The following is a 25,493-nucleotide window of genomic DNA, read 5'->3' as shown; positions in this document are numbered from 1 at the left end:
TGTTGTGAGTTCATTATCAAATTGAAGTAACTATAGTTATTTTTTATTTCTTTCCCCCATTAACCTTTATGCTATAATTGTTTACAATCTATTCTGATGTACAGTTGCAATTTTCTGATTCTATTACCTTCCTCAAGGTTTTGTGTACTTCTGCCTTTTTGTTTTTGGTAGAAGAGCCTTTCAGCATTTCTTTTTTAAAGTAAAGTTTAGTTAATTTACAATATTACATTAGTTTCATGTGTACAGTGAAATGGTTCAGTATTTTTGCAGATTATACTCCTTTATGTTATTACAGATAATGGCTATAATTCCCTGTGCTATACAGTAGATCCTTATAGCTTGTGTATTTTATGCATTGTAGTTTTTCTCTCCCCTCCACTCTGTTTTGTATATCTGTGAATTTGTTCCTATTTTGCATACACATTCGTGTTATTTTAGATTCCACATATAAGTGATAACATATAGTATTTGTTTTTCTCTGTCTGACTTATTTCACTAAGCATAATATTCTCTAGCTCCATCTATGTTGCTGCAAATAGCAAAATTTTATTCTTTTTAATGACTGAATAATATTCCATTATATATCTCACATCTTCTTTATCCAGTTGTCTATTTGTGGGCACTTGGGTTGCTTCCATATCTTCCATGACTTTGTAAATTGTGTTGCTATTAACATTAGGGTGCATGTATCTTTTTTCTGAATTAGTGTTTTCATTTATTCCAGATATTTACCTGGGACTGGAATTGCTAGGTCACCTGATAGTTCTGTTTTTAGTTTTTGAGGAACCTCCATACTGTGGCTGCACCAATCTGAGCTCCCACTAACAGTGTGCAAGGGTTCCTTTTTCTCCACATCCTCTCCATTTGTTATCTGTAGGCTTTTTGATGATAGACATTCTGATAGGTATGAGGTTATATCTAGTAGTTTTGTATTATAGTTTTCTAATAATTACTAATGCTGTGTATCTTTTCATGTCTCTGTTGGCCATTTGGAACTGGCACTGTTCCATTTGAATGTGTGTTTTTCCTTCTTCCTACACCAGGACCTTTGCCCCAAAGGTGGGAAGTGATAAAGGAAGTAGGGCTCGTGTGTCTAGAGATCCAGTGTTCTGTCTATGTAGGTGTCTGGGGCTCCACTTAGATGCAGCTTATTGTCATGGCTTTTCCTGGGTTGTGGTTGCCCTATATCTAGTGCCATGCTGTGGTGTGGAATGAGCAGGAACTGGTCACCTTGGACTGGGGTACACAGTGAGGTGGTCTCAGAAAACCTGGTAACCCCTAGGACAAACCTCTCTCTGCCCTGCCCAGGGACAAACCAGCATCTGTGTGCTCCTCACGAGAGGAATCTAAGCTTCTCCAGCCTTTCTATCTGTACCAATAATTCTCCAAGCAGCTAGTGGGTATTGCCTCCTCCACATGGGTCCCCAGGGCTGAGATGCCCAGTCTGTGACTTGACCTACTCACTCCTTAGGGCAGGTGTCCACCCAAGAAATCTCCTTTTTCCTCTAAGTTCCCTCCCAGGGGCACAGGTCCCAACTCAATCACTTTTATTCCCATCCTACCCTTTTATATGTGCATCTTTCTTATAGCCTTGGTTGTATAGAAGTCCTGCCAGTTTCCAATTAGTTTTTTTGATGTGTTCATGGAGGATATTACTGCCATGTACTCTTACTCTGCCATCTTCAAGAAGCCCTCAACATTTCCTGTAAGGCAGCTGTAGAGGTGATGAACTCCCTCAGCTTTAGTTTTTCTGCAGAAGCCTCCTTATGTTGCCTTTCCTAATGTAATCAAATAGATCTCTTAGAAATTCTGCATTTAAAAAAAATAATAAAACTTAGTTATCCTCTCTGGCCTGGATCATTTCTAGACTTCTGAAGTCATGCTTGCTAATTCTTTCTTCTTTATGGTCTGCTCTGTTTCCAGTGCTTTTTATTGCGTTATTTATATCATTTGCTGAGTTCTTTGGCTCTAGAAATTGTTTGTATATCTTTTAGAGATCCAACCTTTTGGTAAAATATCCCTTCTGTTTTTATTCTATTTTATTCCTGAGCTCATTGAAATGACTTTCTGAGTTTTCTTGTGCTTATTGACAGCTATTTTGAATTCTCTATCTGATTGCAATCTTCCATGAGTTTAAGTTTGGTTTCTGGGGAAGTGTCACTTTCTTTTTGTGATACCTTATTACTGTGGTTTTTCACAGTGCTTGATATCTTGTACCTCTGCCCACACATTTGAAGGAGTGAATATCTTTCTTATTAGGTAAGATTGTTGTGTGTGTGTGTGCTCAAACATATCAAACTCTTTGCAACTCCACGAACAGTAGCCTACTGGGCTCCTCTGTCCATGGAATTTTCTAGGCAAGAATACTGGAGTTGGTTGCCATTTCCTACTCCAGGGGATCTTCCTGACCCAGGAACTGAACCAGCATCTTTTGTGTCTCCTGAATTGGCAGGCAGATTCTTTACTTCTAGGGGCCACCTGGGAAGATTTGTTTACTTTGATTCTAAAAATTCAATACGTTGGTAATTAGAGGACCTTTTTTTTTCCAGCAGGTGGCACTACAACACGAGTCTTTGTTTTCCCTAACCTGACCAGCCTCTGACAGTACTACGGAATCAGTATTTTCCACCCTATTACCTGTCAGGGGTGTGCCTGGAGCCCTCATTGTCACTGCTTGTGCCTTTGGAGTCTTTGGTGCCTTCTGCTGCAAGGATTGCTGTTGTTGCTCATGTCACCACTGGATGCACCGTGATGGCAGGCACCTCTGCTACATCTGGGGTTGTTAGGTGTGCAGGCACTGCTGCCTTGTGCAGGGGTGCTGGAGCCTTAGGCACCCCTGTAGCTGGTAGGGCTGGGGTTGCAGGCCCTGCTGCTGCTGCCTGGTTCCCTTTAGCTGCAGGTACTGCTGCCACTGGGAAGCTAGAGTTGTGTACACCACCTCCCCAGCTACCACTGAGTTCTTTCTCAGATGTGTGTTCATCCACTGTGGTCGGAGAGTCAGGATTATGGGCACTCCTTCACCTTGTTCCCTTGATTCCACCTCCTATGTACCATTCCATCCACCTTCAAATGTACAGATGTGTGGATCTCTCTGGTATCCTGGTGTGTTGGGCAGAGGACCTTTGTAGAGTTATATATGTTTTACTTGTTGCAAATTGAAGGGGAGAGAAAAAGGAAACCTCTCACACTACCATGATGTTGAATTACCACATCTAGATGATTTTTTTTTAATTTATTGAGATGCAGTTGATTTTTTAAAAAACTGTTCTTATTTTCAAATTTTATAAAAACTTCTAGAAAATTCTAAAGGATGCACTGGGCTCTACACTGACTTTCTGAATGCCTTTGGGCAAATGACTTAATGTTCCTTTTTCTCCAACTATGAAAGCTTTCCCTTCTCTGTTTATAAAATGAGATTTTCTCTTCCTAATCATAAGGCTCTTGTGATGATAAAATGAGCAAATTGAGAGAGTAACAACAGGCAGGAAGCCCAGGGGTCTCCAAACAGAGGAAACAGGCTGCAAGTGTCAGACATATTTTCTCTCTCTCATAAGCAGCAGGAGGAAACAATGTCAGATTTTTTTCCCGTCTCTATACAAAATTAAAAGGAGGTTTCACTTAAAATTCTGTGTTGCCATGATGATACCTGGCTCCACCTGAACTTAACTTTTCTCAAATCTTGAGCTAGCCAATACATTTTTTCTTATGGAAATGTTTGTCCTAAGCTATGTTAATGAACTATGTATTCACCCTAGACTCTGTCTTTCTTCAAGTCAGTTCGATTTAGATTCATAACGATAAGGGCTCAACAAACCTGTATGTTTTACTCATACATGGTTCTCCTAATCTATGTTAATAAAACTATATTTACTTGGAAAACTGTCTTTCTTCAAGATTAATGTCAATCATTTTATGACCCGGGATGACTCACCAGGTGCCAATGTTATCTTAAAATACATGTGTGGGTGAGGGACCTGGTGCCTCTCTGAATTTTAGAATATCTCCTTTTTCTAATCAGCAGCTTGCTGATAGGTATATAACATACTGCTAAAGGCTAGCAGGGGGGGGGCATTATTTCTGCCCCCTTCTGATGTCTATGTCAGAAGCTTTCTCCATCTCTTTTATACTTTAATAAAACTTTATTACACAAAAGCTCTGAGCGATCAAGCCTCATCACTGGCCCCGAATTGAATTCCTCTCCTCCAGAGGCCAAGAATCCCAGCATATTTTCATGGCTCAGCAACAATCTTTCAAAATGAGTGAATGTTTATTATAATTCCAGAGGAACCAAATGTATTACATAAACTTCTTCAAGAGATTGAAGTGGGATAGTAGATTTTTGTGGTAAATGGCACTTAAAGGAACATATTCTTGGCAATTACTATTTTTTTAATGATTGTATACTGAGATTTCTGTTGTAAAGGAATTTGACCTACAATACATATGCAAAAGTTTGAAAACGAAAATATGATGAGTTTGTTGTTGGCCCTGGAGACTATAGGCATATCTCTCTAAGAACTTGGAAATAAGGGAAATAGATTGCCTTCCAAGAGCTAAACTGTAAAGTCAATATAAAATAGAATAGAGATATTCATAGTCAATATAAACAGACATAATGATTCACAGAGCAGCAAGATTAAGCCATACCCTTATATATACCATATTAATATAGAATTGGTTTCAGAAAGGGATATTGCAGCCACAGAACATAGAAAAAGGAGACTTACTAGGGCAAATCCTGATAGTACTCATCTAAGCCTGTCTAGAGGAGACGTCTCTGTTAAGGGATTTTACATATTATAGTCCCTGGGATGAGGTGGCCCCTAGCCTGTACCTATATTCACACTGCACTGTTTTCATTTTCTCAAATCTACACATTATTTCTTGCCTCGGGACTTTTGTAGAGCTTTTCCATTTGCTTAGAATGAATGCTCCCATCGCCCATACCTTCTCCCTCTGGCTGACTCACCCCTCAGTTTGAGCCTAAATTATGCGCCTGGCCTCTCAGGCTGTAGTAGTACCCCTCAGACATGACAGTGGCTCTTGTGCTGTTTCCTTTAGAGCACTTGTCACACTTAGCAACTCTGTGTTGACTGGACCCCTGACTCTCTCTCCCACTGGATCATAAGTTCCACAGCTCCTAAAACATAGCAATTGACCAATAAACACTTACTGAGTGAAAGGGTGATGGGTATAATAAGATGAGGTGGATGAACTGAGCTTTCAAACCTCAGTGCCAATAAATTAAATTATGGAAGTTACTTGTTTTGTCCGCTAAACAAACTTCTGGCTTAATTTTGTCTTATGTAGGTCTGTTAGCAGGGAGAGAGGGCTACTCATGCCAGAGTCTTTTGGCCCTTCAGGCAAATTAATAAATTGGTAATTTTATACACCCTGTATCATAAACAGGATAATGAAAGGCCTCTCCTAAGATGCAGAGCTCCACTCTCCACACACTAACATAAGCTGGTTAGTGACCAGTAGCAAAATCTGCCAGTTTACCCAGGTCTTTCTTGTCATTCTCCAGGCCCCCAGAGGGAGAGAGGCTTACTTCTTCTAGTTCTGTGGTTCTCAAACTTGGACATGCACCAGAATCACCTGCAGGGCTTAATAAAACAGATTTCTAGGTTTTTTTTATATCTAAACTCCAGTTTTAGATTTGGTAAACCTTGAATGAAGCTAAAGAACTTATATTTCTCCACGTTTCCAGTAATTCTGATTTTGAATGCTATATTGTAACATTATCCCTCTTCAGTACTATGTACTTTTCCTTTTTTGAAAGCACAGTAACAGTTTTCTCACTACTATACCCTTTAGTAATGCATCCCCAAACATTTTAAGACTCCTCCAAAGGCACAGTTCAGTTGTATATTTTTCTTATTTCATTGCAAAAACTACCAATTGTGCAACAGAGCTTATGTAGTGTATCCCCTTAAGAAAATATGAAAATAAGAATTATGCACCATCTAGCTTTAAAAAGAGAGTTTAACAATATGTTTAAAGCATTCTGTGAGCTCTGCCCCAAATTACCAGGTAGTCATGATCCAGAATATTGTGTTAACCATTCCTTTGCATTTCTTTATCATTTTGTCCCATGTATATAGCCCTATGTAATACATAAATAGCTGAGGCTACTTGCAAAAATTAGTTAAGTTTTATTAAAAGGGAAAAATTATTAAGAAATCCAATAACTATAAGTTCATTTTTAATTCTACTATGAAGACTAGCATTGTTAGTATATTAGATTTACCATTTATTCCTCCTCATTCTAAGAGAACCTGCCTTCCTTCTGCCCACAGCCCCAATAACCAAGCTTTATCAGTTGAAGCTGCCTCTGATCACTTCTGATTGGCCTAATCTAAGCTGCACCAATCAGATTCTGCCTTAAATTTTAAGAAACTGAGTGGATTAGAGGATGTAATATATAGGTTAGGATCTGAGATATTTGTCTGGCAAATCAAAACCATGCACCAACCAAAATGAAGAGAAATTATTCCTTAACAAGAAAGAAGAGGTCAAAGGAGCAGGAGTTTGAGAGAAGCAGAGAGACAAGAGGCCCTGTGGCTTTGTTAGGGGAAGCACACTGACTGAAACCGCCCACCCTGGCCAGGCACCATAGTAACCATTTGCATGAGTTGTTTTACGACAGGAGGTTCTGGTAAGGAACACAGAACTAATAAACCTTCACCAACTGGAAGAGTTTGGGAAAGGTCAAAAGGAGACACCACATGTCAGACCACCTCCCAGAATCCTTCTCTCTAGCATCCATCTTGGTTGAACAAGGCATGCACCACCAGGAAGTTCTCTGAGTCAGAATGATTGGCTAAAGACAACCCATTAGAAACTAAGCCCATCACCATAAAACCCAAGACTGCAAGCTATGTGACAGAGCTGTTCTCCTGGGTTCCCTTACCTTTTGCTCTCTACCCGGGTGCCCTTTCGCAATAAAATCTCTTGCTTTGTCAGCACATGTGTCTCCTCAGACAATTCATTTCCGAGTGTTAGACAAGAGCCCAGTTTCGGGCCCTGGAAGGGGTCCCCCTTTGTGCAACAGCTTCAGAGCAAAAAAGGTAGAGATAGAAACTGCCTGCTGAATAGCCTGTCCTCTTACAGAGGCCAGTTTTTCTTTCTTCACTTTTTCCCCTGTAAAATTCTCCAGTAAATATTCAATAATTCTTCACTGTTGAACCATTGAATATGAATGGATTTCTGGTCCTGGTACTCAAATAGTCTGTTACTGGGGCTTCCCTGGTGTTTCAGTGGTTAAAAATCCACCTTGCAAGGCAGGGGACACCAGTTTGATCCCTAGTCTGGGAGGATCCCACATGCCACAGGGCAACTAAGCCCCTGTGCCAAAACTACTGACCCCGCACTCTGTAGCTCATGAGCCACAACTACTGAAGACCTTGTGCCCTAGGGCCCATGCTCCAAAACAAGAGAAGCCATCACAATGAGAAAGTTCACACACCACAACTAGAGAGTAGCCCCTAATCTCTGCAACAAGAGAAAGTCCATGCAGCAAAGAAGAACTACTGCAGCCATAATAAATAAATAAATATATTTAAAAAGATTAGTCTGTTACTAAGCTGTTTTTTAGTTGCTAAGTTGTGTCCAACACTTTTGTGACCCCATGGATTGTAGCCCACCAGACTCCTCTGTCCATGGGATTTCCCAGGCAAGAATACTGGAGTGGGTTGCCATTTCTTATCCAGGGTATCTTCCCAGCCCAGATTGAGCCTGCATCTCCTGCATTGACAGGCAGATTCATTAGCACTGAGCCACCAGGGAAGCCCTGTGTTATTAAGACAGTGAGCTTGAACAGTATTCATGAAAGCAGTCATTTTGTTAAAAAACTATGCAAAAGTGGATGGTGCAACTCCAGTGAATAATTTACAAGTACACATGAGATTAGAGCATATAGCTCTCCTCAAATGCAAGTAATGATTATAGTAAATTAAGAAAGTTAATATTATTTATTACAATAATAAAGATTAATTCAACAAATATTTTGCTGAAATTTACTGTAAGCCAATATTTGGAGTCACAGAGATGAATATATCATAGTCATTGCCTTTTAGAAGCTTTTTCATAGTCCTACGAGAATGACTGAGCAGCAACCCCATGTCCAAGGAGTGGTGCCTGCGTGGGTGCAGGATGGACGAGAGAAGCTACTCCACATTCAAGGTCAGGAGGGGCGGCTGTGAGGAGATACCCCTCGTCCAAGGTAAGGAGCAGCAGCTGCACTTTCCTGGAGCAGCCGTGAAGAGATACCCCATGACCAAGGTAAGAGAAACCCAAGTAAGACGGTAGGTGTTGCAAGAGGGCATCAGAGGAGACACACTGAAACCATAATCATGAAAAACTAGCCAATCTGATCACATGGACCACAGCTGTGTCTAACTCAATGAAGCTAAGCCATGCCATGTGGGGCCACCCAAGACGAGCGGGTCATGGTGGAGAGGTCTGACAGAATGTGGTCCACTGGAGAAGGGAATGGCAAACCACTTCAGTATTCTTGCCTTGAGAACCCCATGAACAGTATGGAAAGGCAAAATGATAGGATACTGAAAGAGGAACTCCCCAGGTTGATAGGTGCCTAATATGCTACAGGAGATCAGTGGAGAAATAACTTCAGAAAGAATGAAGGGATGGAACCGAAGCAAAAACAATACCCAGTTGTGGATGTGACTGATGATAGAAGCAAGGTTCAATGCTGTAAAGAGCAATATTGCATAGGAACCTGGAATGTTGGGTCCATGAATCAGGGCAAATTGGAAGTGGTCAAACAGGAGATGGCAAGAGTGAACATCAACATTCTAGGAATCAGCAAACTAAAATGGACTGGAATGGGTGAATTTAACTCAGATGACCATTATATCTACTACTGCAGGCAGGAATCCCTCAGAAGACATGGAGTAGCCATTATGGTCAACAAAAGAGTCTGAAATCCAGTACTTGGATGCAATCTCAAAAATGACAGAATGATCTCTGTTCATTTCCAAGGCAAACCATTCAATATCATGGTAATCCAAGCCTATGCCCCAACCAGTAATGCTGAAGAAGCTGAAGTTGAATGGTTCTATGAAGACCTATAAGACCATTTAGAACTAACACCCCAAAAAGATGTCCTTTTCATTATAGGGGACTGGAATGCAAAAGTAGGAAGTCAAGAAACACCTGGAGTAACAGGCAAATTTGGCCATGGAATACGGAATGAAGCAGGGCAAAGACTAATAGAGTTTTGCCAAGAAAATGCACTGATCATAGCAAACACCCTCTTCCAACAACTCAAGAGAAGACTCTACACATGGATATCACCAGATGGTCAACACCAAAATCAGATTGATTATATTCTTTGCAGCCAAAGATGGAGAAGCTCTATACAGTCAACAAAAACAAGACTGGGAGCTGACTGTGGCTCAGATCATGAACTCCTTATTGCCAAATTCAGACTTAAATTGAAGAAAGTAGGGAAAACCTCTAGACCATTCAGGTATGACCTAACTCAAATCCCTTATACAGTGGAAGTGAGAAATGGATTTAAGGGCCTAGATATGATAGACAGAGTGCCTGATGAACTATGGATGGAGGTTCATGACATTGCACAGGAGACAGGGATCAAGACCATCCCCAAGAAAAAGAAATGCAAAAAAGCAAAATGGCTGTCTGAGGAGGCCTTACAAATAGCTGTGAAAAGAAGAGAAGAGAAAAGCAAAGGAGAAAAGGAAAGATATAAGTATCTGAATGCAGAGTTCCAAACAATAGCAAGGAGAGATAAGAAAGCCTTCCTCAGCGATCAATGCAAAGAAATAGAGGGAAAAAACAGAATGGTTGTTTTCTAGAGACTAGAAAAGATCTAGAAAACTAGATCTTTAAAAGATCTAGTCTTTAAAGTCTTTAAAAGATCTAGTCTTTAAAAGTCTTTAAAAGACTAGAGATCTCTTCAAGAAAATTCAAGATACCAAGGGAATATTTCATGCAAAGATGGGCTCGATAAAGGACAGAAATGGTATGGACTTAACAGAAGCAGAAGATATTAAGAAGAAGTGGCAAGAATACACAGAAGAACTGTACAAAAAAGAGATTCACGACCAGGATAATCATGATGGTGTGATCACTCACCTAGACCCAGACATCCTGGAATGTGAAGTCAAGTGGGCCTTAGAAAGCATCACTACAAACAAAGCTAGTGGAGGTGATGGAATTCCAGTTGAGCTATTTCAAATCTTGAAAGATGATGCTGTGAAAGTGCTGCACTCAATATGCCAGCAAATTTGGAAAACTCAGCAGTGGCCACAGGACTGGAAAAGGTCAGTTTTCATTCCAATCCCAAAGAAAGGCAATGCCAAAGAATGCTCAGACTACCGCACAATTGCACTCATCTCACATGCTAGTAAAGTAATGCTCAAAATTCTCCAAGCTAGGCTTCAGCAATACGTGAACCGTGAACTTCCAGATGTTCAAGCTGGATTTAGAAAAGGCAGAGGAAACAGAGAACAAATTGCCAACATCCACTAGATCATCGAAAAAGCAAGAGAGTTCCAGAAAAACATCTATTTCTGCTTTATTGACTATGCCGAAGCCTTTGACTGTGTGGATCACAATAAACTGTGGAAAATTCTGAAAGAGATGGGAATACCAGACCACCTGACCTGCCTCTTGAGAAACCTGTATGCAGGTCAGGAAGCAACGGTTAGAACTGGACATGGAACAACAGACTGGTTTCAAATAGGAAAAGGAATACGTCAAGGCTGTATATTCTCACCCTACTTATTTAACTTATATTCAGAGTACATCGTGAGAAATGCTGGGCTGGAAGAAGCACAAGCCAGAATCAAGATTTCCAGGAGAAATATCAATAACCTCAGATATGCAGATGACACAGCCCTTATGGCAGAAAGTGAACAGGAACTAAAGAGCCTCTTGATGACAGTGAAAGAGGAGAGTGAAAAAGTTGGCTTAAAGCTCAACATCCAGAAAACTAAGATCATGGCATCTGGTCCCATCACTTCATGGGAAATAGATGGGGAAACAGTGGAAACGGTGTCAGACTTTATTTTTTTGGGCTCCAAAATCACTGCAGTTGGTGATTGCAGCCATGAAATTAAAAGACGCTTACTCCTTGGAAGAAAAGTTATGAGCAACCTAGATAGCATATTCAAAAGCAGAGACATTACTTTGCCAACAAAGGTCCGTCTAGTCAAGGCTATGGTTTTCCCAGTGGTCATATATGGATGTGAGAGTTGGACTGTGAAGAAAGCTGAGCACCGAAGAATTGATGCTTTTGAACTGTGATGTTGGAGAAGACTCTTGAGAGTCCCTTGGACTGCAAGGAGATCCAACCAGTCCATCCTAAAGGAGATCAGCCCCGGGTGTTCATTGGAAGGACTGACGCTAAAGCTGAAACTCCAATACTTTGGCCACCTCATGCGAAGAGTTGACTCATTGGGAGAAAACCCTTATGCTGGAAGGGATTGGGGGCAGGAGGAGAAGATGGGGGGCAGAGGATGAGATGGGGGACGACAGAGGATGAGATGGCTGGAAGGCATCACCGACTCGATGGACATGAGTTTTAGTAAACTCCAGGAGTTGGTGATGGACAGGGAGGCCTGGCATGCTGAGATTCTTTGGGTTGCAAAGAGTCAGACACGACTGACTGACTGAACTGAACTGAAGTGATGAGAATGACTAATGACTATGTTGATTATATTTGCAGCCAGAGATGGAGAAGCTCTATACAGTCAGCAAAAATAAGACCGGAAGCTGACTCTGCTCAGATCATGAACTCCTTATTGCAAAATTCAGACTTAAATTGAACAAAGTAGGGAAAACCACTACACCATTAAGGTATGAGCTAAATCAAATCCGTCAGGACTATACAGTGGAAGTGGCAAATAGATTCAAGGGATTAGATCTGATAGACAGAGTGCCTGAAGAACTATGGACAGAGGTTTGTGATATTGCACAGGAGGCAATGATCAAGACCATCCCCCCAAAAAAAACATGCAAAAAGGCAAAATAGTTATCTGAGGAGGCCTTATAAATACCTGAGAAAAGAAGAGAAGCTAAAGACAAAAAGAAAAGGAACGATAAATCCATTTGTAAGCAGAGTTCCAAAGAATAGCAAGGAGAGAGAAGAAAGCCTTCCTCAGTGATCAGTGCAAAGAAATAGAGGAAAACAATAAAATGGGAAAGACTAGAGATTTCTTCAAGAAAATTAGAGATATCAAGGGAAGATTCTATGCAAAGATGGCCACAATAAAGGACAGAAATGGTATGGACCTAACAGAGCAGAAGATTTTAAGAAGTGGTGGCAAGAATACACAGAAGAACTATACAAAAAAGATCTTCATGACCCAGATAACCATGATGGTGTGATCACTCACTTAGAGCCAGAAGTCAAGTGGGCCTTAGGAAGCATCACTAAGAACAAAGCTAGTAGAGGTGATGGAATTCCAGTTGAGCTATTTTAAATCCTAAAATATCATGCTGTGAAAGTGCTGCACTCAATATGCCAGCAATGGAAAGCTCAGCAGTCGCCACAGGACAGGAAAAGGTCCGTTTTCATTCCAATCCCAAAGAAAGTCAATGCCAAAGAACATTCAAACTGCTGCACAGTTGCACTCATCTCACATGCTAGCAAAGTAATGCCCAAAATTCTCTAAGCCAGGCTTCAAAAGTATGTGAACCATGAACTTCCAGAAAATGCAGAGGAACCAGAGATCAAATTGCCAACATCCATTCAGTTCAGTTCAGTCGCTCAGTCGTGTCCAACTCTTTGTGACCCCGTGAACCACAGCTCACCAGGCCTCCCTGTCCATCACCAACTCCCAGAGTCCACCCAAACTCATGTCCATTGAGTCGGTGATGCCATCCAACCATCTAATCCTCTGCCGTCCCCTTCTCCTCCTGCACTCAATCTTTCCCAGTATCAGGGTCTTTTCAAATAAGTCAGCTCTTCGCATCAGGTGGCCAAAGTACTGGAGTTTCAGCTTCAGCATCCGTCCTTCCAATGAATATTCAAGACTGATCTTTAGAATGGACTGGTTGGATCTCCTCTTGAGAGTCCAAGGGACTCTCAAGAGTCTTCTCCAATACCACAGTTAAAAGGCATCATTTCTTCAGCACTCAGATTAATCTATAGTCCAACTCTCACATCCATACATGACTACTGGAAAAACCATAGCCTTGACTAGACAGACCTTTGTTGACAAAGTAATGTCTCTGCTTTTCAATATGCTGTCTAGGTTGGTCATAACTTTCCTTCCAAGGAGTAAGCGTCTTTTAATTTCATGGCTGCAATCACCATCTGCAGTGATTTTGGAGCCCCCCAAAATAAAGTCAGCCACTGTTTCCACTGTTTCCCCATCTATTTGCCATGAAGTGATGGGACCAGATGCCGTGATATTAGTTTTCTGAATGTTGAGCTTTAAGCCAACTTTTTCACTCTCCTCTTTCATTTTCATCAAGAGGCTCTTTAGTTCCTGTTCACTTTCTGCTATAAGGGTGGTGTCATCTGCATATATGAGGTTATTGATATTTCTCCTGGAAATCTTGATTCCAGCTTGTGCTTCTTCCAGCCCAGCGTTTCTCATGATATACTCTGCATATAAGTTAAATAAGCAAGGTGACAATATACAGCCTTGATGTACTCCCTTTCCTATTTGGAACCAGTCTGTTGTTCCATGTCCAGTTCTAACTGTTGCTTCCTGACCTGCATACAGGTTTCTCAAGAGGCAGGTCAGGTGGTCTGGTATTCCCATGTCTTTCAGAATTTTCCTCAGTTTATTGTGATCCACACAGTCAAAGGCTTTGTCATAGTCAATAAAGCAGAAATAGATGTTTTTCTGTACATCATTGGAACATCCATTGAAACATCAAAAAACAAGAGAGTTCCAGAAAAACAGCAACTTCTGCTTTATTGACTGTGCTAAAGCCTTTGACTTTGTGGATCACCACAAACTATGGAAAATTCTTAAAGACATTCAAATACCAGACCACCTTACCTGCCTCCTGAGAAATCCATATGCAAGTCAAGAGGCAACAGTTAGAACTGGACATAGATAAACAGACTGGTTCCAAATTGGGAAAGAAATACATCAAGGCTGTATATTATCACCCTGCTTATTTAACTTCTATGCAGAGTACATCATGCGAAATGCAGGGCTGGATGAAGCACAAGCTGGGATCAAGATTTTCGGAAGAAATATCAATAACTTCAGATATGCAGATGACACCACCCTTATGGCAGAAAGCGAAGAAGAACTAAAGAGCCTCTTGAGGAGAGTGAAAAAGTAGGCTTAAAACTCAGCATTCAGAAAACTAAGATCATGGCGTCCAGTCCCATCATTTCATGGCAAATAGACAGGGAAACAATGGAAATAGTGAGACACTTCATTTTGGGGGGCTCCAAAATCACTGCAGATGGTGACTGCAGCCATGAAATTAAAAGACATTTGCTCCTTGGAAGAAAAGCTTTGATCAACCAGAGAACATATTAAAAAGCAGAGACACTACTCTGCTAACATAGGTCCATCTAATCAAAGCTATGATTTTTCCAGTAGTCATGTATGGATGTGAAATTTAGACCATAAAGAAAGCTGAGAGCTGAAGAATTGATACTTTTGAATTATGGCATTGGAGAAGACTTTTGAGAGTCTCTTGGACTGCAAGGAGATCAAACCAGTCCATCCTAAAGGAAATCAGTCCTGAATGTTCATTGGACGGACTGATGCTGAAACTGAAACTCCAATACTTTGGCCACCTGATGCGAACAACTGACTCATTAGAAAAGACCCTGATGCTTGGAATGATTGAAGGCAGGAGGAGAAGGGTACAACAGAGGATGAGACGGTTGGATGGCATCACTGACTCAATGGACATGAGTCTGAGCAAGCTCCAGGAGTGATGGGCAGGGAAGCCTGGCATGCTGCAGTCCATGGGGTTCCAAAGAGTAAGACATGACTGAGCATCCGAACTGAAATGAAACGATGAGAATGACAGATTTATAAACAAATAGTATGCCCAGACAATACAGTACAGGTTAAATTAGAAACATACTATTTCTTTAGTGGAGCCCAAAAAAGAAAGCACCTAGACTGGGAGATCAGGGTGATGTTGCTGAGAAGGTGACATTAGAACTGAGACTTTTAAGTTTAATAGGAGTTGTCCAGGGGATTAGGTGTGAATGAAAGACTTTCTAAGCATAGGAAATAGCATGCACAAAATGAAGGAGACAAGAAAGATCACAAACCTTATAGGAAGCTATTTGAGATGGCTGAAGAGTAGGAGTATGAGAAAATGAGAAAAACAAATGGAAGATAGCTAGAGCCTCCCACAATTCACCTCAGATTTTATCTGGTAGGCAACAAAGAGTTATTAAATACTATCAAGCAACAAAATAAAAGGATAACATATGTGTTCTAGAAAGAACACTGCTGTGGAGGATGAATTGGATTGAGATGGGGTATAGACACACACAGAATCAGGAGTAGGGATTCTTTTGGGAAAATCCACTCAAAAGATAGTAAAAATGAAGTAAGGAACGGGCAATGAAGTTGGAGAAGAAGAGGTACTTTGGAGCCATGTAGGAAGTCAAATTTATAAGATGTAAGAACTGATTAGGAAGGAGGAGTAGCAGATGCCTGGCTTAGGGCACTAGATGAATGGTAATGACCCATGAGAGGAATAAAGGTTTGACACAAGAACTAGGATGGGTTCCTTGAGTTTGTGACTGAATGAGTTGCAGATGGTTGTGGATCCTATAGGAGGAGAGAAGAAGTTGGTATATAGGCGTTTGGTTGTTGATTGGTATTAACTCAAACGTATTTCATTATTTAAAAAAAAAAAAAACAACTCATAGTTAAGGTCAAAAGATAAGACATGTTTCCAACACATTTCTAAGATTCTTGAGAATAATACCATGTTGTGTATAGTTCTTCAAATAATTGGCCAAAATAAATGTCTCATGTTTACTTAGATGTTCTGGAAAATCTCTCATCCACCATACTTTAAATATTGCAATACCAACACTATTAACCTGTGCGCAGACAAGCTATATTTGCAAGCCACCATTCAGGGATCCTGGGCAAAAGCAGAATTACTCGATCGCCCCTTTGCAGGCCACAGGCTTCTGTAAGTATATTTGCAAATTTCCTTGATAAAGATCCTAGTTCCTCAAAACTCCATCTCACTTCTTCTCCGTTTCCATTTATCCACCAGAAGGCTGGATTGGAAGGTCTCTTCCCAGCCTGAGAAAAGACAAACCAGTCATAGATTTAAAGGTGGTTATGCAGCTAAATTCTATTTCAGCTGACTTAATGTAATATTTTCTCTGAAGACAATTCACAGGTCTTTAGTTAGGACATACTTGGAGTATTTGGGAGTAACTCTGGGGTCCTTATTTCTAGATTTTGGGAGCCATGTCACTTCTTTCAGCACATGTGATTTCTCATTTAGCCTGATTATTTTTCTTTCCATAAAGGTAGAATTCTTGCATCCCTTTATATTTCTCTCAATGCTCTTTGCCTCATTTCCTACCATTTTTTATTCTTGGGTTCACATTTCATTCTAGTCCTTTATATTTATTTATTTTTAATATTTATTTATTTTTAATATTTATTTATTTTTAATATTTATTTATTTTTAATATTTATTTATTTATTGGGCCACTTCATGTCTTCATTGTGGCACACAGGATCTTCACTGCAGCACATTGGATCTTTTGTTGTGGCCTGTGGCCAGCAAGCTTAGTTGCCCCATGACATGTGAGATCCGTGTTCCCTGCTTTGGAAGGTGGATTCCCAACCACTGGATCAACAGGGAAGTCCCTACTCCTTTTTATTAAAAAAAAAAAAATTAAAATCATACATTTTTATAACCCAAGCTTTTTCAACCATGGAACTCTTAATGGTGTGCATTACAGGGTATTTAGCAACACCCCTTAGCCTCCACGGATTAGCATACACCCTCTCCCAACTCATAGCAACAAAAGTGTCTCCAGACATTACCAAATGTCCCCTGGGGGGAAAAAAAATCACTCAGTTAAGAAACTGCAGTCTGAATGGTCCTTGCTCCATACCTTTTCCATATTGGTCCATTGGTCCAGGACATCTTTGGCAAAGTTGAAATACTCTGGGATCTCTAGTTTAAAGTCCTGTTTCATGGATTCATAGTTGGAGAAATTCTGAGGGGTCACTGTTCTGTAATCTTTATGTAATGCTCTCATAGAGCCAGGAATTGCTAGGCACTGAAAATATTTGGCACAAAGTAATATCTTCATGGTGACAAGGGCTAACGTCAGTCTGGCTAAGTATTTTAGCACCCAGGATTTCTACAGATACCAATCCATCTAAAAGACAAGCAAAAAGACATGCATTTGTTTCAGCCATATCCCCAAACAGCCAAGTTTTATTATTTATTATTATTATTATTATTTTCTGAGAACTCACTATGTCCCAAATACTGTGCTCAATGCTTTACTTACATACAATTTATCATTAAATCTTCAGAGTAACCCTGTAAAGTGGATGCTATTATCATCTCTGCAGATGGAGAATATGATGAGTAAAAGGTTGTCTCAGTCGGCTCTGGTTTAAATAACAGATAATTATTTCTCACAGTTCCGGAGGCTAGGGAGTCCTAGATCAAGCTGCTGGCTGGTTCAGTTATCCCATGAGGGCTCTGTTCCTAGCTTGCAGATGGTTGCTGTCCCTCTGTGATCTCACATGATGGAGAGAGAGAGAACCCTGCTCTCTCTTCCTCTTTTTGAAAGATACTAATCCCATCAGGGGCCTCACTGTCATGATTCATCTAAACCTAATTATCTACCAAAGGCCCCATCCCCAAATACCATCACATTGGAGGTCTAAGCTTTAACATAAGAACTGTTTTGAACTGGGATAACATTCAGTCTGTAACAGATGCATTGATTGGATTTGAACCTAGAACTGTCTCATTCCATCCCATTCTTCTGACGAGTAAGGGCTAGTGCCTCCCATATACATTTCTAAAAAAGAAAAGATCTGGGTCATCCAGTTACTCCCAGTGAAAGCAAAGAGTTAAGCTTTTAATCTCTTTCATCTAAGGATTTCAAAAGGAGTGTAGAAATGTTAAGGAGAATTTTTCACAGTGGATAATCCATAGATGAAGAAACAGGTGGCAAAGTCCTCTAGTTTATAGACTATATTTCCCACACTCCAGATAGGAGCCAACACCACCTTCAGGCTTGGAGCTGCATTTACCAGAGATATAAAAATAGAGTTTAGCCTTTTGTAGGAGAGGCCTCTCTGGGCCACCCAGCCCTCCCTCCTTCTGTGGGAAATCATTTGATCACAATGTCATTTATTTGGCTGAGGTCTCATAATTGAGGCTATTTAAAAACTCTTTTAGGGATTAAGGGCTTTCTTCTTTATACTTTCTGTAATCTTCCAAATTTCCTGCAATGAAACACTACTTTCACAATCATTGCTGCTAAGTAAATTCAGTCTTGTCCGACTCTGTGCGACCCCATGGATGGCAGCCCACCAGGCTCCCCCGTCCCTGGCATTGTCCAGGCAAGAACACTGGCGTGGGTTGCCAGTTCCTTCTCCAATGCATGAAAGTGAAAAGTGAAAGTGAAGTCGCTCAGTCGTGCCCGACTCTTAGTGACCCCATGGACTGCAGCCTACCAGGCTCCTCTATCCATGGGATTCTCCTGGCAAGAGTACTAGAGTGAATCACCATTGCTTTCTCCGGCTCACAATCATTAAATCATCATTTTTAGTTTCAATTCTAACTTTACGGTATGTAAGGCAGAGTATCTGTGTGGAAGCATTTATGTATTGATATATTTCCAAATAATGATTAATAATGGATGCCAGCCATACATTTAACCCTAAATGGAGCTGGCAATTGGGCATCATATTGTTGCACTCAATGCATCCTCATAGTTACTTAATATAATGATTTATTATGATAATAAAGATATCAATTCAACAAATATTTCACTGAGATTTACTGTAAGCCAAGGAGACCTGGGTACTTCATCTGACCCTTTGATCTATTTGTGTGCAGACCTGACAAGGGAAAGAGATTAAGCCCTTTGAAATCATCTGATTTAAACCTCCTCATTTTTCACCTGCAAAGAAAACAGGATCCTGCAGAAGGGAAGCAACTTGCATTAATGTGATATGAGAATTAGAACTAGAATGTTGGTCTACAGATCAATGGGATTTCATTCAAGCAGTGCTTCTCAAACCTGGCTATATATTTGAATCATGAGGAACCTTTATAAATGTACTGATGCCTGAGTCTTAATTAAATCAGAATCTCTGGGGTTAGTGTTGTAGCCACGCTTTCCAGGAAACAAACTCACTCAGAAGGATAATGCAGATAATGGAGTGCAGTTTATTACACCGTTGGGCCCAAGGCAGAGTCTCCTCTTAGCCAAGGACCCCGACCAGTTTTTATGAAAACCTTATATACCCTAAGTGTACTTGCTCAAACCCACCTCCCAAAATTCCTTGAAACTAGTCTGGACAAGGTAAAAGAAAGATACGATCAAAGTTAACCCATGATTCATGTGTCACAAGACTAGATAAACAGTGGATATTTATCAATAGGCCTGTGGTCATATCCCGATAAACATAATGGAATTTACCATTCTGTTCTGTTACAGAAATAATTAGCATATTCTTTTAGGCAATGGAGAGTCCAAGTACAAGTCCTGAGGCTCTTTTATCTGGGGGTCTGGTTTTCCATTAGTATGCCATTTCTATAAACACTGGGCACAAAGTTCAGAGTCCATTGGGAGGGTGATCATGCATGTAGCCTAATGTTCACAGCCTGGCCTATTATGGAGTCCAGCTCTGTTTCCTTCTTCATTAGGGCCTGGGAATCATATTTTTAAAAATTTCCTCAGAGGATTCTGCTGTGCACCCAAGGCAGAGAGTCACTGATTTGGAGGTTATGATCCATGAACAATCAATAGCAGCATCACCTGGAACCTTATTAGAAATACCCATTTTCAGACCCCAGTTTCACATTTTACCAATGAAGAGACTAGTAGAATCACCCTCAGAGAGTTCTCCCAAAGATTAAATGAGACAAAATGCTTATCATGGTGTCTAGCATATTACTATCCTTTAGCTCAGGAGTCAGCAAACTTTTTCTGTACAGGGTCAAATAATAAATATTTTAGGCTTTGTGGGCCATTTGGTCTCTGTTGCAACTGCTCCACTCAATTCTAGTTGAGATAGCAGCCACTGACAATACATAAATGAAGAGTCATAACTGTGTTACTAAAAATACTAATTATGTCTCATCATGAATTGTTACTCTTTTTTATTTTTCCAAATAGTTAAAAATGCAAAAATTATTCTTGGTTCACAGGTTGTACAAAAGCAAGTGGAGGGCTGGATTTAGCCCATGGGCCATAGTTTGCTAATCTTTGCACTAGAATGTAAAGTTTATGAGGGTATGGACATTGTCTATTATGTTCATGGGAATTATAATAGCATTTGGCCAGTTCAGTTCAGTTCAGTCACTCAGTCATGTCTGACTCTGCGACCCCATGAATCGCAGCACGCCAGGCTTCCCTGTCCATCACCAACTCCTGGAGTTCACGCAAACTCATGCCATCCAGCCATCTCATCCTGGGTCGTCCCCTTCTCCTCCTGCCCCCAATCCCTCCCAGCATCAGAGTCTGTTCCAATGAGTCAACTCTTCACATGAGGTAGCCAAAGTACCGGAGTTTCAACTTTAGCATCATTCCTTGCAAAGAAATCCCAGGGCTGATCTCCTTCAGAGTGGACTGGTTGGATCGCCTTGCAGTCCAAAGGACTCTCAAGAGTCTTCTCCAACACCACAGTTCAAAAGCATCAATTCTTTGGCGCTCAGCCTTCTTCACAGTCCAACTCTTACATCCATACATGACCACTGGAAAAACCATAGCCTTGACTAGACAGACCTTCGTCGGACCTTTCTAAAGTTCAGGTTTAGTAAATTATTTACTCATCACTTTCCTCTTGTCTGAAGCTGTGTAAGGAAAAGTGTTAACTATTAACCAGAGATCCCTTGGCAGTTCTCTTAGGCTCTAAAAGAGGCTGCTTTTTAGAACAGAAATGAACGCCTGAATCTTCAAACATCATTCTCTTTGGCAGTGAGGGTTGAGTGGAAGATACAAACCTTTTCTCTTATTTGCTGGCAAGTTACATCCTGCACATTTTGCAGCTCTCTTCCTTCTTACAGAATTAACAATGTTTCCTTTGATGGGAAGGAAACAGTTAAGTAGTCAACACTAAGTTTTTGGCAACCTGGTTCCAGTATTCTTGCCTGAGAAATCCTATGGATAAAGAAACCTGGCAGCTACAGTCCATTAGGCCACAGAGAGTCCGACATGACTGAGAGACTGAGCACAGCACAACACTGTTTTTAGTGCTATAACCTTGTTTTTAATTTTGGAGGATAATACCTTCAAATGATTTAAAAAACTATAAAAGGTACACAGTGAAAAATCTGCCTTCCACCCCATCAAATAGCTGCCCAGTTTCAGTTCAGTTCAGTCACTCAGTCGTGTCCAAATCTTTGTGAACACATGGACTGCAGCACGTCAGGCCTCCCTGTCCATCACCAACTCCCGGAGCTTACCCAAAATCAAGTCCATCGAGTTGGTGATGCCATGCAACCATCTCATCCTCTGTCGTCCCCTTCTCCTCCTGCCATCAATCTTTTCCAGCATCAGGGTCCTTTCTAGTGAGTGAGTCAGTTGTTCGCATCAAGTGGAGTTTCAGTTTCAGCATCAGTCCTTCCAATGAATATTCAGGACTGATTTCCTTTAGAGTAGACTGGTTTGATCTCCTTGCAGTCCAAGGAACTCTCAATTCTTCTCCATCACCACGGTTCAAAAGCATCAATTCTTTGGCGCTCAGCTTTCTTTATGGTCTAACTTTCACATCCATACAAGACTACTGGAAAAATCATAGCTTTGACTAGATGGGCCTTTGTTGGCAAAGTAATCTCTCTACTTTTTATATTCTGTCTAGGTTGATCATAACTTTCCTTACAAGGAGATGATGGAATTCCAGTAGAGCTATTTCAAATCCTGAAAGATGATGCTGTGAAAGTGCTGCACTCAATATGCCAGCAAGTTTGGAAAACTCAGCAGTGCCCACAGGACTGGAAAAGGTCAGTTTTCATTCCAATTCCAAAGAAAGGCAATGCCAAAGAATGCTCAAACTACCGCACAATTGCATTCATCTCACATGCTAGTAAAGTAATGCTCAAAATTCTCCAAGCCAGACTTCAGCAATACGTGAACCATGAACTCCCTGATGTTCAAGCTGGTTTTAGAAAAGGCAGAGGAACCAGAGATCAAATTCCCAACATCTTTTCTGTATAGTTCTCTGTATTCTTTCCACCTCTTCTTAATATCTTCTGCTTCTGTTAGGTCCATACCATTCCTGTCCTTTATTATGACCATCTTTGCATGAAATCCTCCCTTGGTATCTCTAATTTTCTTGAAGAGATCTCTAGTCTTTCCCATTCTATTGTTTTCCTCTATTTCCTTGCACTGATCACTGAGGAAATCTTTCTTATCTTTCCTCGCTATTCTTTGGTACTCTGCATTCAAATGAGTATATATCTTTCCTTTTCTGCTTTGCCCTTAGCTTCTTTTCTCTTCTCAGCTATTTGTAAAGCCTCCTCAGACAAGCATTTTGCCTTTTTTGCATTTCTTTTTCTTGGGGATGGTCTTGATCATCCCATCCTTATTCCCTCAGAAAACCGTATTATTGTTTCTATGTATTTTTTCAAAGTTTCTTTATATATATTCAAGCAAATGACTATAGTTTCTTTTTTCTCCACCACTTTTATACCACATGTAGTCCAGAATACACATGATTTTGTCCATAATTTTTTTTTTTTTGTAATACAACTTTGGAGAGTTTTCCATATCTGTGCACAGATCTTCCTTATTTTGCTTTTTTGTTTTAAATAGCTGTATGGCATTCCAGAACAGCTGTACTATAATATCTTAAGCCAGTCCCCTATCCATCTTCAATTGGACTGTTTCCATTATTTTGCAATTAAAGTGAAAATTTCAAACAATTTTCTCCTCTGCATTCAGAATCCTTTAAACATATGTTGAAAATTGGCCAGGCATTTGGAGCTTAAAATGGCCTAATCATTTTGTTCTACCAAAAAGAAAATCCCAACATATCTTTCACCAAAACTAAGACCACCTTTTCCCCCAACAAAGTTCTTTTCCTATGTTTTCAGTGATTTTAACTTTTCATAATGTCCATTTTCTAGGCTTTTAGTATTCTCTGTAGGTGAAAGCTGAGATAAGTGTCCCAGTGTGAGCCTGGATTTTTATAATGAGCCATAGAAAACTCTTGTAATAAAGACAGTACCACTTCTGGCCAGATGAACTTTTCAGGGCCTCATCTGCAATGTAGCCTCTACATCCATATAAGCTGCAGTGCCAAGAGAGTTTTCACCACCCCACATCTCCATAACTATCTTTCCTATCAAGTAATCCAATCAATAATGGTAGCTTGGCATACATAGCCTGAAAGCAAGGTAAAATCCCTACTACTTTCCCCAACCTAACAAGATCCTACCTTAAAACTTCTATACAGAGTTTTTAGATCTATGGTTGACCACATAGCAGAGAAAAGTGGCTGCCCCCACGTTATTTCCTTGAGTTTGCATGCGTGTTTCCTAAAAGTTCCTAGAAAAAGCTTGCATACTTCCTGGATGATGCAGAGGGATTCTTATTTGCCACTGAGCAGCACAGTGAACTAAGTAGTACAGTGAAAAACTCAGCTGCTACTTGGACTCAACTGAATTTTTTAAAAAACCTTTTAAGAAATTAACAAATGAACGTAGTTTTTAAAAAAGTTAAATAGCATGAAAAGCTTAAAATGAAAAACTTAGCTGCTATGTTTATAGCCTTTTTATGTACATACTCCTGGTCACTTACTCGATAGTATTACACAACTGACAAATTCTGATAGAAACACCCCAGCTGCCCAAGATTTCAGTGAGACCATTTTTGATTTGTTGGTCTTGTTTGTTTGCTATCTTTGTTTAAAAGTACATGTGCCAGCCCAGCAAACCTTACTTAGAAGACAGATAAGGTGGTACTCACTCAAGGGGCAGCTTCCGACACAGCTGGAGATGACGGATGGTGGCAGACTTATTTCCTAGAGGAGAATCCCTGAAACTTGAACTCTTGCATCTGCTTTGGTGGTGGTAATAACCAAAAGAAGAGAGAATAGCCTGGCAGTTTGAAAAGGTTAAATTATGCTCAGAAGTGTCTTGCTTGGATTGGTGAAGACATTCTGGAGGGAGGAGCAACCGTTCTGGGCTAAGTTTACACTGTAAGTTTACACAATCCCCTGAGGTTACTTATCCCTTTTATAGTTAATAATTTACTCACACCACAGGCTTTTGCAAGAATGGAAAAATAAGGTATTTATTAGAGGGAAAATGTCCATGGAGTTGCTGGAGGGGTTAGTTTCATAAAGGGATTGAGGGAATTTTCTCTCAGAAGAAGGAAAGAAAAAAGGGTGAAAGAAAACAAAGCGGTTTTGAATAGAAAGGAAAGAAATTAAGGTATAGGTTGCTCTAGGTCTCAGTGAACCAGTTGCTGTTTATTTTTGGACCTGTTGAACTGGTCAGGACTAAGAATAAATAGTATCAGCTTGCTCTTCTGGTTACATCCTTCAACACTTTCTAGTTCATGCCAGGTAAAAATTCAAGTCTTTACAGGACTACAAGAAATTGCATGATCTGGCACAGTGTCCTTTCTGACCCACTGCCCTCTCCTTTTCTCCCTCACTCTGCTTGCAGCCACATCAGCCCCCTTACTTTTCTTGTAACATACGTGTTCCAGCCTTTGGATCTTTGAACTTGCAGTTTCCACTGCCTAGAACACTCTTCCCTGGACTATTGCCTTTACCAAATCCCTCTATTATGAGATGACCTCTCAAAGAGGTCTTCCCTTACCACATTTTCTAAAATAGCATCCCTCATTTTTGTGTCTTTACCTGTTTTAACTTTTTACATCTCTTACTACCACGCTTACAAGTAAGCAATTCTTTTTTCCATGGATGTATCACTATCATCTAGAACAGTTGTTTGCAAATTTTAGGCATTCAATAAATATTTGATGGGAAGATGAAAAGATAAATGACTCAGTTACACATGACAAAAACCCAAATCAAATTCACTTAAACAAGATGAGGAATTTATTTGTCCCTTTTTAGTTCTAGGAGTTTGTTGTTGTTGTTGATGATTCCTTGGGATTTTCCCTGTAGATAATTATATCATCTACAAGTACAGACAGGCTTACTTCTTCCTTTCAGATATATGCCTTTTACTTCCCTTGTCTTATTAGACTGCCTGGAATTTCCAGCCCTATGTTGGTTAAGAGTGTTGAGAGCAGACATCCCTGCCTTGTCCCTGATACTAATGGGAAAACATTCAGTCCTTCATGTTTAGCTTGATAA

At 40.3% G+C, this 25,493-nt stretch overlaps 1 protein-coding gene across 2 annotated transcripts in view; it reads right to left on the bottom strand.

Annotated features, from left to right (window-relative positions):
* Positions 1 to 24,291, bottom strand: part of ACSM3 (acyl-CoA synthetase medium chain family member 3) — a 59,215-nt gene extending 34,924 nt beyond the window's left edge. For both annotated transcript variants that reach the window (XM_040257374.1, XM_040257366.1), the window contains exons 1-3: positions 24,131 to 24,291; positions 17,081 to 17,350; positions 16,040 to 16,250 (exon numbers count right to left, since the gene is read on the bottom strand). In XM_040257374.1, coding sequence (XP_040113308.1) covers positions 16,040 to 16,250; positions 17,081 to 17,281 — 412 coding nt within the window. In that variant the 5' untranslated portion in view covers positions 17,282 to 17,350; positions 24,131 to 24,291. The remainder of the gene's footprint in view (positions 1 to 16,039; positions 16,251 to 17,080; positions 17,351 to 24,130) is intronic.
* Between the last annotated feature and the right edge of the window lie 1,202 nt (positions 24,292 to 25,493).

The sequence above is a fragment of the Oryx dammah genome, unplaced genomic scaffold (genome assembly GCF_014754425.2).
Source record: "Oryx dammah isolate SB20612 unplaced genomic scaffold, SCBI_Odam_1.1 HiC_scaffold_2, whole genome shotgun sequence".
NCBI classification, from domain to species: Eukaryota; Metazoa; Chordata; class Mammalia; order Artiodactyla; family Bovidae; genus Oryx; species Oryx dammah.
This window is presented reverse-complemented; position numbering and strand designations above follow the sequence as displayed.